The 14,373-nt window shown below is 32.1% G+C and overlaps 2 protein-coding genes across 4 annotated transcripts in view; one reads left to right on the plus strand and one right to left on the minus strand.

Moving 5' to 3' along the window:
* Positions 1 to 14,373, plus strand: part of LOC116342208 (leucine-rich repeat-containing protein 70) — a 77,033-nt gene that overhangs the window by 21,982 nt on the left and 40,678 nt on the right. The window lies entirely within an intron of this gene.
* Positions 742 to 2,169, minus strand: LOC116342228. 2 transcript variants are annotated; one of them, XM_031769753.1, is made up of 9 exons: positions 2,034 to 2,169; positions 1,924 to 1,946; positions 1,796 to 1,809; positions 1,683 to 1,688; positions 1,583 to 1,615; positions 1,476 to 1,487; positions 1,155 to 1,364; positions 1,027 to 1,035; positions 742 to 888 (listed from the first exon to the last, which is right to left on the minus strand). In XM_031769753.1, the coding sequence occupies exons 1-9, from the start codon at positions 2,091 to 2,093 to the stop codon at positions 851 to 853; spliced, it is 405 nt and encodes a 134-aa protein (XP_031625613.1). In that variant the 5' UTR covers positions 2,094 to 2,169; the 3' UTR covers positions 742 to 850. The 2 variants fall into 2 exon arrangements, with proteins under 2 accessions (XP_031625613.1, XP_031625614.1); XM_031769754.1 differs by lacking the exon at positions 1,027 to 1,035.

Below are 14,373 nucleotides of genomic sequence, written 5' to 3' on the forward strand. Positions count from 1 at the left end.
TTGGATGAAAGATGCAAAAAAGTGTGGCGAATGTGTGCAGGGAGATTTTGACGTGTTCAAAGCGACAAAGTAAGAATCTCCAATAAAATCTAACCGTATCTCCCTTAAATTCTTTCGCATAGCAAATGAATTTACATTTGGATGTGATTTGGAAATTTGTTTTTCTTCAACACATTTCTCTGTCCTCTAACTATACGTTTACCATAAGAGAAAATGTGATAAAATACCAATGGACGGAAGGCATATAACCATCAGCATCAGACACACATTTAAATTATTCAATACCGCGCAGCAGAAAAAAAGAACAAAATACCATGAAAATACTGTGCCAGACAGCGACATGCATCAAACTAAATCAAGTCAAGAGCTTTCATTGGAATAAATAAAATGGATTTTTTTTCGCAATGGCTTTCAATCAGAGTTTGACTTGTGAATACCCAATTCAGATGAACTTCGGACGCTCATCGATATCATGTTCACATATTTGTGTACGTCCAACAATTTAAGATTATTGGTATCATGCAATCACCTCAGAAAAGATTGACGATTGGATTAGCAGCCACAAATTAATTGCAACACATTAATATTCACATCAAGCGATGGAAGAAAAGACGAATACAATTTTAAAAAAACATCCAGAAAACAAATCTTGGCGACAATATCATTAGACACATTTTATATGTGTACAAATACATTTGATGTCATGTGTGACATCTTTTTCACAATTAAAAAGAACTCATAATAGTTTGCAATTAATTTTATTGTGCGCACAATTTGACAACAATTTTATTTAAAATATTCACAAGGCGGATCAGAATGTAGTTTATTCAGCACGATATTTGTAATTGGATTAGATGGCGTCGCTCATGGCATTTCGATTTGATGAACCTATTACGAATAAAAAAAAATAACGAATCAACATTTTCGAAAAAAAAAATGTTCCAAAAAATAGGCACAATTTCACTTTTTCGAAATTCTTTGGATAAAAATTTCTTAAAAATATAAAAAAATGCAATAAATACTAACGAGCTGCGTCTGAATTTAAAAGATTATCATAATTTCCAACCGAAAAAAAAGAAAAAAGGGTGAATCAAAATTTTAAGTTTGTGAATCTAAAATGTCCATAAGAAATCTTTTAAATTAATCAAACGTACTTCCACGAGCTGAGTCCATCGCTGCGTTCCGAGATGAGTCCATCGCTGCGTTCCGAGATGAGTCCATTGCCGAATTCCGTGATGAATCCATAGCCGAATTCCGTGATGAATCCATGGCCGCATTCCGTGATGAATCCATTGCAGCATTCCGTGATGAATCCATTGCAGCGTTTCGTGACGAATCCATTGCTGCACTTCGTGATGAATCACCTATTTGAAATGAAACAAAATTGTTAATTTGAAAAATGAATCCCGTTTGTCAATATTCATGATAAATTTTAACTTTGTAATCCAAAAACTAAACATGCAACGAATACTCACGTGAAGCAGAATCTGTATCCAAACGAAATATGGAATAGAACGTTTTATAATCAGTTAGAGTCTAATTAAGGTTTTTTGAAAGATTTCGTTAAATATTTGGAACCTACTTGCTCGGGATGAATCCATTGCTGCGTTGCGGCCTATTTAAATTAAGATTATTTTTAAATCTTTTATGTTTTTTTTTCTTTTTAAAATGAATTTACTCACTTTGATCTATGGAAGAGTCGTCATATTTTAGAAAACATCAAAAAAAAATGTATGCAAAGAAATATTCAAGATTATTTAGGGTCAAAAAATATTTTAAAATATTTGAAACGTACCCATTGCAGCCCCACTTTATTCCAATTAATGATTAAGAAGTTTTAGAAAGTGGAATTTATGTAAAAAAGTAAGAATTGTTTTGAAAAAAAAAAAAAAAAAAATCTTGTGTTTTTTTGAAATTACTCACCGAGATTGATTGGCTGATACCACCTGGATGTGAAGAAAATATGATTAATGTTAACTGTTCTCTCAAAAACGATATCGAAAATATTTCAATGAAAAAAATTGTGTATATACCTGAGATGCTGCAACAACAGCAACTAATACAATGAAAATACAGGCAATTTTCGACGACATGTTGTTAGTTAAACGTTTGCTGTGTGCAGTAGTTGGAATTCGTTAGCTGAATGTGGTACTGTGAATTTACGTACCTCCATTTATACCGAATTTTTCTATTGAAAACCTTATCTGCTTTAAATTAAATCAAAAGCAAAACAAATTTTCGATTTAGTTGTGACTAATCAATCTTGTATGGAAGATTGCATAATTTCTTTGTTAATTAAATGGTTTCAATGCAATTCATATTTTACTATATACAAACGTCCATGATTTTTGTTGATTAAAGAAATATCATCGATTCGTTATAGCATTTCAAACGCAAATGCGATTCGAATACTTGACTTTTATAAAAATATTGTTTATTAAACAAAAATGAGTACAATTTTTTTGAGCAAATATATCATGTTGTTATTTTGTTATTAAGCAACTCATAGATTTTATAAAATTCAATTTGCTGACCTCTCTTTTTCTCGCAAAATTTCGCATCCACATTGAATATATTTGTCGAATTTGTATGCGAAGCACAACTTGCCATAAAATGAACAGACAATAAAAACTATGATACATTATGAACAGTTACCAGAAAAACGATTTGTTTTCATTTAACTGGACCTTTGTTGTCATTAAATATTGATTTACGAACAAATACGCGCGGATAGCCATTTATTGAATAAGGCAGAGGTTAATGTATGGTTCTGTTTCTGCTTGAAAATTTCTTCAGCTTAAAGCTTTTTAGCTGACTACAGCTTTATATTGGAAATTGGAATGAAGACATTCATGCATTCGATTCAGTCTAGAATCAGATAGTCACTTCAAGCCTTTTTAGAAAATGTTGACAATATCAAATTACTATAACCTGTTTAATATACCATTGGTTATTTCGTATAAAATTTAATTATTTCATTTTATTTACTGAATTCATAAAAAATGACGCAGAGCTGTTATTTTCACCGCGGAAATGTGTGCACACTTTTCTTGTAAGTGTATCTCTTTCTTGTATTTAGATACGACATTTAAAAAGTTATATGGATTACGTGAGGATACTCACTGTTGCGCACATTTCCGCGGTGCCAATAACTGATCTGAATTGAAGAAAAGAAACGTATATTAAAACTTTGGTCGCATACTTGGTAAATAAAATTCTGCACATTTTATCAGTCATATACATTCGTGAAACGAATATTTTCCGTTTCAATATAAATCATTCACTTAAATCGCCAAAATTGGGTAACAAATTCTCATAAATGGTCTATCGTATTCAATACAATGAATAACAGCATGTATAAAAATTAAATCGATATTTGTATCCATTTCGGAATGAAAAGGAAAAACAGATGTACTGAATCACTTCTTACACAGTTCCCAAGATAATAATAGTCGTTTTTGTTTACAATCAACCGCAAAATCCATGAAATCGTGACACAAATCATATTAAATTTCGAAGACAAAAATAGGAATGCATACTAATCTTCAATCCAAACAGAAAACACTATTTAAAATGTGTGATAAACTCTGTGCCACATTTAGTTTTCAAAGTAGACAAAACATAAACAATGGGTACATGTAGATTTTTGAGAGTACTTCAACTCAAAAACGACATAACGAATGAAAAGCATTCAAATTTGAATATACAGTGCGCATAGGGTGTGTGTGTGTCTACTTAAGCATACAGTTTTGAATGTAGCGCAAACAAGTTGCAAATTATTAATACATTCTCATTTTACAAAGGGAAAAGCAGTCATGCCATTTAACTAGCTACTTTTAAAAGCTTTGTTATCGAAATTTTGCCCTCATTCCATCTCCCTCATAATTTGTATGCTTATGTTGTACAGCACTGTTCTAATCAAATAAAGCATCATTTTTTCCATCTTCTCTCCGTCATCTGTTTCAATTCTCTTTCTTCACTCTTTTTTTTGTCTGTTCTACATGAAGCCATCGTCATGTCTGTGTTGCCAATTGAAACATTTAAGTGGCGTTATGTTGTTGAACATTTTCATTTTTCAAGCAACATCCAAATAGACAAAATGTACTACAAGAGGCTTGCTGTTGAAGAAAATCAAAATATATCCAGACCAACGGTGTTGTGTGATGAACAGCGCCGGAAAAATGCTACAACAAAAAATGAAAAGCAGCACATAATTCGTTTTCGTCATAATTACCAGAAAATACGGCACGAAGCATACACACACACATACTAAGATAGGGGAGAGAATACAAAAAAGCAAATTTCATTACGGAAGCAAGCGAGACTATTCACCACAACATTTAATATACCTACCCGTAAAATGTGTATAACTAAACCTCTCTCTCTCTATCTCTATAAGTAGATATGTTGAGCATGTGAACATGATTTGTTCTTTATTTTTGTGTTTGGATTTTCGATAATGCGAAAGCACCATCGATTCTTGGATAAAACCAAAGAAGAATATACTGTATATTGTGCAAAACTATTGAATAACTAAAATATTAATATTCCTGTATCAAAAATGTATCTACCAGTGATATGCGTTTTGGACTTAGTATAACGGCAACAATATATTTATTTTCTTTGTATACTAAATACTAGCTTCATCTTTGAATTTAATGGCAAACAAAACTGATGTGATGAACATACACAATGAATGTGGTCTAGATAGTGTATTTAGTCCATATGTGTGTTAACACATTCAGCGAACATGATTTCTCTTTCGGAATAAAAATAAAAAGGGCAAAAGTGCACATTATGATATAATTGTTAACGACAACCGAGCACAGCGCCGCATATAATTGAATTACTTCCAGCAAACGGAAGTTGTTAACTAAAAATATGTTAATTCTAAGACTGTTGTGCAGAAATATATTTTTGTGGCTTGCACCTAGCAACTGAATCGATTTGGTGAAACATAGCAACAATGCAAAAGGCAATGATGTAAAACAAACGGAACGATGACAACGAAGAGGAAAAATAAAACCGTTTCAAGACCTTTGCTTAATAACGTGAAATTCGTATCTTAATCAAATACGAAATTCCATACATATCCTAATGGATGCGAAAAGATCTGCCATCGACAATTCGGCCGGCAAATTCGCATTTTAGTCGAAACAATTTAAATGACTCAATGTGTCAATTACTCCTTTTCAGGGCCACTTCACTTTGATGGGAAATGATGCAAATCCCGACGTATACCCATTTTAAGATTCTTAAGTAAAATCTGTGTGAATGTAAAACCTTTTTTTTCTTCGCACATAAAACTAAGAACTTTTTCGATCCATTCAATTGGACCAACATTTATTTTCCTCATTTCTCATTTAGATTTTATACGTTTGTACATTTTTCCTTTTTGTTTGACAGTCACCAGTATACGTTTATCTTTTCCGGTCAGCGGCATCCAAATGGACACTTTATTCAAATGACTGTAATCAACTTTTCACTTGTTGTTTCTCTTTCTGCTTTGTTGCTGACGGTGATGCAGATTTTTGACGGTGTTTTTTTTAGTCTGAAATTTTTAACCTTATGTGTGTACGTATCATTCAAGGTATATCCACACAATCACGTAGTGTATATTTATGTGTATGACATGAAAAAAAATGGATGGAGAAAAGGAAGATTCGTTAAAAGTTGCGTGATTGAAAAACCGGATTAAAACCATTTGACGGATACCGTGTGAGAAATATGCCATCATTTTTTCTTCTATTATTCATTCAACATTTGGAAAAGCAGTCGCAATTTATGGAAGTTCGCACATAAAATAACCAACAGCAATGACTCAACTACATAGCCCCGTACCGTTTTTTTTTAAATGAATGTTATATCGCTTGTCAGTTGTGATTGTGCAACAGAAAATAAAGAGAGAAGGTAGAAATGGTGAAAGGCAAAGATCGTAATTCGCTTTAATTGAAAAGTGAAACTTTTTACGCGGCTAAACTGTTTCATTTTGAAAAATTAACATTTTCATAATTTTCAAGTAGTTTCATGTAATGCACTGAAAGTTGATATATTGTTGAGCAACAAGGTTAAAATTAATTTATTTTTGCATTTTCTTACTCACTTGAACAATTTGAATTTCAAAAATGATTGATATTAAGAAAAGAGTTCAGAAACTCCATAACATTTCTATTCTTTTAGTTGAAAATGAGCATGACATAATGATTCATTATCATTTTTATGTAACATAAAAATGCTTTTATCGATTTCATTTTTTTGTTCGCGTCATTTTTTACGAAAAAGGACGTGCATATTATTCAATTTTACTTTCATGGGAAGGAGAAATGGTAACAATGACACAACAATTTTTATCGCCGAAATTCCCAACTGTGGAACCAAGCAATGACAGTGATAAAGATGAAATTAAATGAAAAAATGACTTTGTGTAGCTTATTTGATGAATTCGATCGATGAAAATTCCCAAGCAGGGAAAATGAATAAACAAAACTGAATTCTTATTGTAGGAAAGCCAACTTTTTTGAACATAAAATAGTTAAAAAATACTATTCTACTTTATTCACCATATTTTTTTTTGCACAGCCACGAAATTAAATTAATATTCAGCAGCCCCTTTCACTATAATATAATCAGATTAAATCAGAGGGTCGGCTATCATTAAAAATGTTCAATCTGCAAGGTATTCTTCATGTTGGTGAAAAAACGCTGATGTTTTTACCATGCAACGTGAATCTCTCTCATACAATTTGATTTCATTTAGTATGCAATGAAAGTGAATTTTCGTTATAATCGGATTTGATGTGCCAAGTGAATACTGAAATGCAGCAATACCTGAATATTGAATGACGGCCGCAATATTTGCGTATAATTAACGTTGTTCAATTAATTTTATAGTCATTATACATTCTTCAATATAATTCGTCCCCTTTTCTCGTTTCATTTGCGTCACGAGATGGCAAAAATCCGCCCATTTAAATGTTGATGTTGCAAGTTGTATTTTAATTTTAAGTGTTTTCAAAGTGAAAATATTCGAATAAATAATAATCGAAATGAAGTTGAAAACTACTTCCGTAACTTGAGTACAATAGCAGCAAAAACATTTTCGATCTGACAGCGGAAAGTCACTTTGTTTGAATGTGAATGTAAAATGTTGTAGCTCGAGTTTTCTTTTGTTCTCTTCGCTCAAAATAAAAAGTGATACAGGACATGAAAAAATGATGAACGTGCCAAGTAACACACTTAAAATGTGTTCTCATTTCTACCATTAAACCTATCTTCCTCTCTCTCTCTCTCTCTCTCTCTCTCTCTCTCTCTCTCTCTCTCTCATCCAACTATCTTCATATTGTCTCCAGCTCTAAGTTGAAATGTTGAACATTTTGAAGTGCCGCAAATGCAACAAGACAAAAGATATAAAAAGCCTAATCAACACCATCATCACAATTTCCATCACTTTTTTCTCGTTCTCGTTCGTTCGTTCATTCACTCTAATTTTTCTCCAGTGTTTATCACTTGTTAAGCGTTGGCACTTGTATAAAGGTGTGTGTAAACGTGCGCGCTTGCATTTAAGCCCAAATTCATTCATATCATCATCAACTGGATGGTTGTTTTAACAATATTATTGTTATGGAATTCGCTCTTTTTTTATATTAACGCGATTACTTTGGTTGCATCGGTCTCGGTTGCTGTATGCAGATTTCTCGTAAAATTTTATAACATATTTACGTAAATCGCACACGATCCCATCAACCAGGGAAAACGATTTGCCGACGATGTAGACATTATAAACAGTAATGGAGATATTTCGCGTGTGTGTGCACCTTTTGTTGTGCTTTCATTGCACGCTACTAAGCCATAATAATACTTTCATAATGTTATTTTTTACCCAAAATCCATTTGCTTCAGTGTTTTCGTTGGTTCTGTTTTTTTTCTACATCGGATGTGTGTTTGGAAAAAATGTGGAATTTTCTATTTTGTAGAAAATTTAAGAGAAAATCTTTATTGAAATTTAAACATTCGCAATACGACTTTTGCGCATCTCATCCTTTTTTCTACTCATTTCTCATAATTATGGTTTTTTATTCAGCTTTTTTCGATTATTTCTTTAAGTCGAAAAACATTTTCGGGAAATGGACAAAACATTCTCGGAAAATGGACGCTTTTTACATCTAATTGGATGGAAAACAGTAGAAATATACCCAGAATTATGCCGAGAAAATCATTACGAAAATGATTTCAAGTGAATTATCCTGAAAACAGGAATTTAACAAGCATTTTTGTCATAATCATTGATGAATTTGTTTAAAATTGAAGGACGACGCGTTACGAAGGGATATGTTTACTGCTGAATGCATTGGTGGACTTTTGAATTTAATATATGATTTTCAACAGTTGAATTACATTTCATCGTTCTTTTCAATTTTCCATTAGAGAATTTTTCAAATTTTCTCTGACTGAAATATGAATAAAATTTAATTATAATCTGGTTTTCCCTAATGTGCATTTAAACTTGAATCTGCCATATGCATTCTCTCTCTACAGCGACACCCAAAATAAGTTCAGAATATCACCAACTTCATGGAAATTTTTCGTTTCAAATCGATAGACCATTTTTGGTGCAGCTGTAGAAACACATAGATCTCATTTACATGCAACTTAATGGTACTTTATCTGGGTGTGGCCATATGTAGAGCTTTTTTCTTAGTATTCCATTTGGAAATTCTCACCAAATTACGTGATTTCGTGCAACAAAAAACGCGCAATAAATGCTGGTTCCATTTGAATTAAATAGTTTCCGTGAATGCAATAATTACGATGGAATTTCACACAATTTGGAAGGACATAATAATAATGTATCTTATAGAATTTCCATCATAATTTCTCTTTTATAATCTAAGATTGCAACAATAAATTGATTTGACAAAATGATCCATGCAAAATGTATAATAGAATCAAAAAACTAACAAAATGTCTGTATTTTTCTGTTTTCGTTTTAGGTGAGAATGATATAAAAATCCATTGAAAATTCAAACGGTTGATGTTTTCAAGACACAAAGATATTTTTAGCAGGTAAATGTTCGATTACTACTTTGACGTGCTTCAATTTTCCCTCTATCTCAAGTGATAAGAACATTCAAATGAAATAGAAATATTTTGCTACTCTCTTATAAAAAAAAAATATTCAATTTCGTCTTGCAAAACATTCTGCTTGTTGAAATCGATTTTTTTCTCTATCGAGTACATATTCGAGAGCAAACAAAAAAAGACGTATATCGATGCACTTGAGTCGTGTGTATTTTTCATATGTTGAAGCATTATGCGTTGCCTTTTTTTCATGCAAAATGATACCGACGTAAAAAAAAAAAACAGAACGCAAGAGGAAAAATAGAGATAGAACAAGTGTAAAAAATATCAATTCGAAGAAGAAAATGAAAAGAAAACATAAAGCGCACTCGAAGTCAGATCAGCATCAATCGCACGCTATTCCCTCTATTTGGCAGTCTCATGCTCATGGGAGCCATAAATGAAAATGACAGTTTGATCAATTTTATTCGCATTCAATTTTCCCTAATACGATCTTCTGAGCATTTTATACAATTTTACGAGAGAAAGAAGTGTATTTTTTCGTTGATTACATATTTTATCACAGACAAAAAATAACCAACACATGCATATCGACGAAAAACTGCAAGGAACCGAACGAATTGAACCGAAAAAAAATGAACAGTAAAAGAATAAACTCACACATTGAAGTGTTAGCATTGTTTTCTAACATATAAAAGCTTCTTATTGAAATTGAACCATTTGATGGTACTGTCATATCGACAAAAAAACCACAACGTTGTGAACCAAAAATAATGTATGTCCAGAGAAAAATAAACAGTTTTATTCAATGAAATATATTAGTGTCTTCGAAAGGAACGTATGCTTTTTTCACACTTTTATACGCTCTCGTGAATCGCACGTAATCGAAATAAGATATGACGAAAAACATCTTCATCAAGTTAACATCTTCATCAACTGCACTGAATCACATATTCATGACCGAAAAAACTATAAAAAGATACCTTTTTTCCGATGTCACAAATTGAAATGATTAAGAGGGCGATAATATATTTGTGATTGAATGAGAATACTGTATATTGTGGAGCAGCTCTTTTTATAAATATCACATTAAATAGCAAACCAATATCAACTAATGAAAATGCCATGAATAATAAAGTGTACTCTAAAAAATAATGATTCAAGTGATTGTTGAATGAGCTCGAAGCTCAATGCTGAGGGGCAACATGCTACAAAGAACAAGATACATAGCTAAGGGCAGCCACAAGCGACTTACATGCATCTTACCAACCAATTCATTAGGGTCTGTACTGGTTTCGCAAATGGATGCAAATGCTTACTTCTAGGATATCATGATATTTATTCATGTTTTTGAGAAATACCTGTGTCTATCTATGACCTTGATTTCATTTCCATCTATTGTATGCACATCGAAAGAAAAGTCGTAGAGAAAACAATGGTGTCGGTGAGATCAAAAAACAGTATTTTTTATTTTAAAAATCGTTTAAATGTATTGTTGTAGTTTTAGATTGTATGAAAATACCAATAGATATTTTAACAACTAACAAATTCTATTTACATAAAATCATACGTAATGGTGTATAATACACCGTGTATTCAAACGAACCCATTACTTGATGAGTCGACATATCTATAGATATTGTGTTCCATTGGATTTTAATGTTGGTCAAAAAATTGTGCATTTCATTTTATGCTCACTTCTTAAGACTACCTACTATAAATATAAAATAAATGTAAACTTCAACTATAAAATCTATACTAAAGAGTTTGAATTGCGAATGAAATTGTCACGATTTTAAATATTTGTCATTTTATAACGATTCGTGATGCATAAAATGCTTGAAGTTGATTGAATCAAGAGTCCAATTGAAAGTTTTTCAATTAATCCGTCTCTCGTTGAGCAAAGTAAGTTTTAATTTGTTCTCTTTGTGAATAGTCATATTATTCTTTTATTGCCATAGATAGATTTTGATTAACGAATCACATTAAGAACGTGTCCTCACCGTGTCAGCACTATCTACATGATCAAGTGGGAAAGTTCACAAAATAACGATGCAATTCATTTGTTGTCCGAAAACCAGAAGAATTACAACCATTTTGGCATCAAAACCGAAAAACAAATCGATGCAATTTCACTTTGACAACTAACTATTGTCATCGTTCCCATTGTTGTTTACACATATCACTTGTTCTGTAGGTGTTCATCGCCACGTATGCATGTGATGTTCGAAGAAAACTAGACTTTCTGTTCATAACATTTCAACATCGATTTATCTGATATTTTCAAACATTTAAAGCATATATTTATCGATCTATTCAAGTCGAATATATATAAAAAAAAAACAATGTGATGATTCATTTTACCAATCGAATCTAACATTTCAAACAATAAATGATGCATTTGTGTATGTGTGTCAATTTCTCATGTTGCATCATTAACAAGGGATGCTTGTTTTGAAACGGATGTCGCGCAATGTAACAATTTATCAATATGTAATTCAATTTGATTTCCACAATGTTGCAACCCTTCACATGCAGTTCGTGATCTCAATTCTCACGTACCGCTTCAAGTATGCTTTTTATGAACTCATTTTTAATTGACATTTATAGTTAAATAATTACATTATAACTTTAATTATAACTTGCAATTAAATTTTAATCAAATTTTTCATTCACTTGCAACGGTGAGACGATGAGAAATGTTTGCTTCGATTTTTTTTTATGTATTGAAAAACACGTGTTCAATGAATTATTTAATTAGGACCATCGATTGCACGTCCAATATATTTATTATAGTAGGTATTTTGCTAAATATTTTACATTTGAACCAGAGCAATTTTTGAATAAATCAATGTGAAATGTGTTAAATGTGTGTTATGGGTTGCGCGACGTGAAAGTGAAGAAGAAGAGAAAAATGTGTAAATAATATATGAATGAAAATTATAAATTGGAACACATCAATCATGTCAGTGAAGTGGTGTGTAGTTACTTTATGTTTTGATGTTTGCGTTTTGTGGTCTCTTTGCCGGTGTCCTTGTATTTCCTCGATTATTCCAAATATACATTACCAATGAACAATCCGGTGTCATTTTCGTGTATGCGTCACACATATCATGCCAAATAAAGTGGTTTTCGGACTCTTTTAATTTCCATTACGATAAAACTATCAACAATTTGACGACAGCATTTATTCTATTTACGAATGTTGAATGAGAGATTGATACCAAATATTATTCGAATGTGAACAATGAATAAATTATTCATAATATATCACATAGACACACATTTATTTATAGTTTTACGAGTTCGTGGTGCACTTTAGCGTGGAGTATTTTTTTATAAATGAATATGAATCAAAATTCATGTGAAAGTTAACTAACAATGGATTTTCATTATGATTGAACTTGTTTATTGATACTGTTGGAGGGCGGTGAATACCATTCATCATTCGAATTGTTTAGCGAAATGTTGATGCATCGTGGTCAGGTAATTATAAACAAATGGCACATCTCATAATTTAGTATGTATAATGAGTGTATTATACGGTATAAAAAGGCCCCAAAAGTAATTTATCAAATTAAATGCATCTTAATTGAAAAAAAAACTCTCACACAACACAAAAACACTCAACAGTATGATGAAAACAGTCAAGAAATGTGTTTTAGTTCACACACCCACAAAAATCTAAATATTCATTTATATAATCAACAAATTCCTAAATATAGATGGCCCATTTTCAGCCACATCACAATTCTTTGCGGTTAAATTAAGTGTGAACAAAAGCTCTGAATTTTAGACTGAATTTCAGTGTTTCATGCCGTCATCTTCATCCTTTTCGTACGGTTCAGCAATGAAAAGTTTAATTATGAAGTGAAGAGAAAGTGCCTCAAGCTCAATAAATGAAATGGTCTCTGGATTGGAATGAGAAAGAGTTCGAATTGTTCATCATCATAAATAAGACTCTGGTGTGTGTGTTTTTTTTTGTTCTATGCAAAATATATCACCCAACCAGAGACAAGCCGAGAACAAGTGAATTGATTCATGTTTGCAAGAAGTTTACATGAATCTTTGTTGATTTTGGTTTGTGTGTTTGGATTTGGCTATACCTTTTCCAAATGCCAAATGGTAATAACAACAGAATGCAGATGGCCTTCAATACACACAAACCCACTCAATACACTTTTGTTTGCCTGACAATTTTACATACTGTTTTGCTTGTGATCTCTTTTTATTCTCTATCTCCATCTCTGTCACTCATATTTTGTTTGAAAAGTGTTCTTGAGTTGGAGGGCCAAACATTGTTCCGAGGTCGCTTGACATCATTTTTATATGTAATTATTTGGCTGGTGTGTGTTCTACTCGCAATTTTTTTTTTCATTTTGAATTATTGCCGCAGGCATTGCACTCGAAAAAAAATTGCGTTGGAAATTTGCTTGTTTTTATTGCCGTATAACGAGTATGAAAGCGATTTGTCTAGCTTAAATCGTATACGCTTTGTACTCACAATCGGTGACTTTTTTCACATAAACCAACAGACGTGTACTTTTGGCAACTGAAAGAGAGAGAGAGAGAGAGAGAGAGAAATTGACGCAGTAAGAAGAAAAAAACGGTTATTATGACAATATACTCTTTGATCAAATGTTAGCTAGTCGCTCTCTCGACATTGCCAATGATGCAGCGCGGCGTTGTCTCTGGTTTTGTAATGTTTTTTTTTTTGTATTTACTGTTTGCCAAGAACAAATCAACAACGTTTAAACCAGCCAATTTACGACATGGTAATCCTTTAGAATACAAATTAAACTCATTAAGGCATAAGTGCACATTATAACCAATATACTGTAACTAACACCAATGCTGTTATATTCTGAGTGCTTTGGGTGCTTTAGTACGAACGTTGTATTAAATCTGTCTGTTTGTATGCCAAATTGCAAATTAACGCGTTCAAAAGCAACCATTGTGTGATTAGTAAAGTGAACGCCACACTCAATGTAACGTACACAATTTATATATTGATTACGTTTGTAGTCATCGCCGTAGCTATTATGCAAATGATTTTAACGATAATCACAAAGGAAAACAAATAGCATAGACATACATTTGCAAGAAATAGAGAGAGAGAGAGAGAGAGAGAGAGAGAGAGAGAGAGAGAGAGAAGTCATAGGCACTAGATGAACGAAAAGAACAATTCGGCGAAAATGTCATGGATCGTGCATTTTTGTGCGAATTTGCAATAGCAATTATAAATATGGTAATAAAAGAAGTGCCAGCAGCACAACAATAACAATTGTGATATTT

The sequence above is a fragment of the Contarinia nasturtii genome, unplaced genomic scaffold, assembly GCF_009176525.2.
Source record: "Contarinia nasturtii isolate CC-2019 unplaced genomic scaffold, AAFC_CNas_1.1 Cnas_scaffold_129, whole genome shotgun sequence".
Classification (NCBI taxonomy): Eukaryota; Metazoa; Arthropoda; class Insecta; order Diptera; family Cecidomyiidae; genus Contarinia; species Contarinia nasturtii.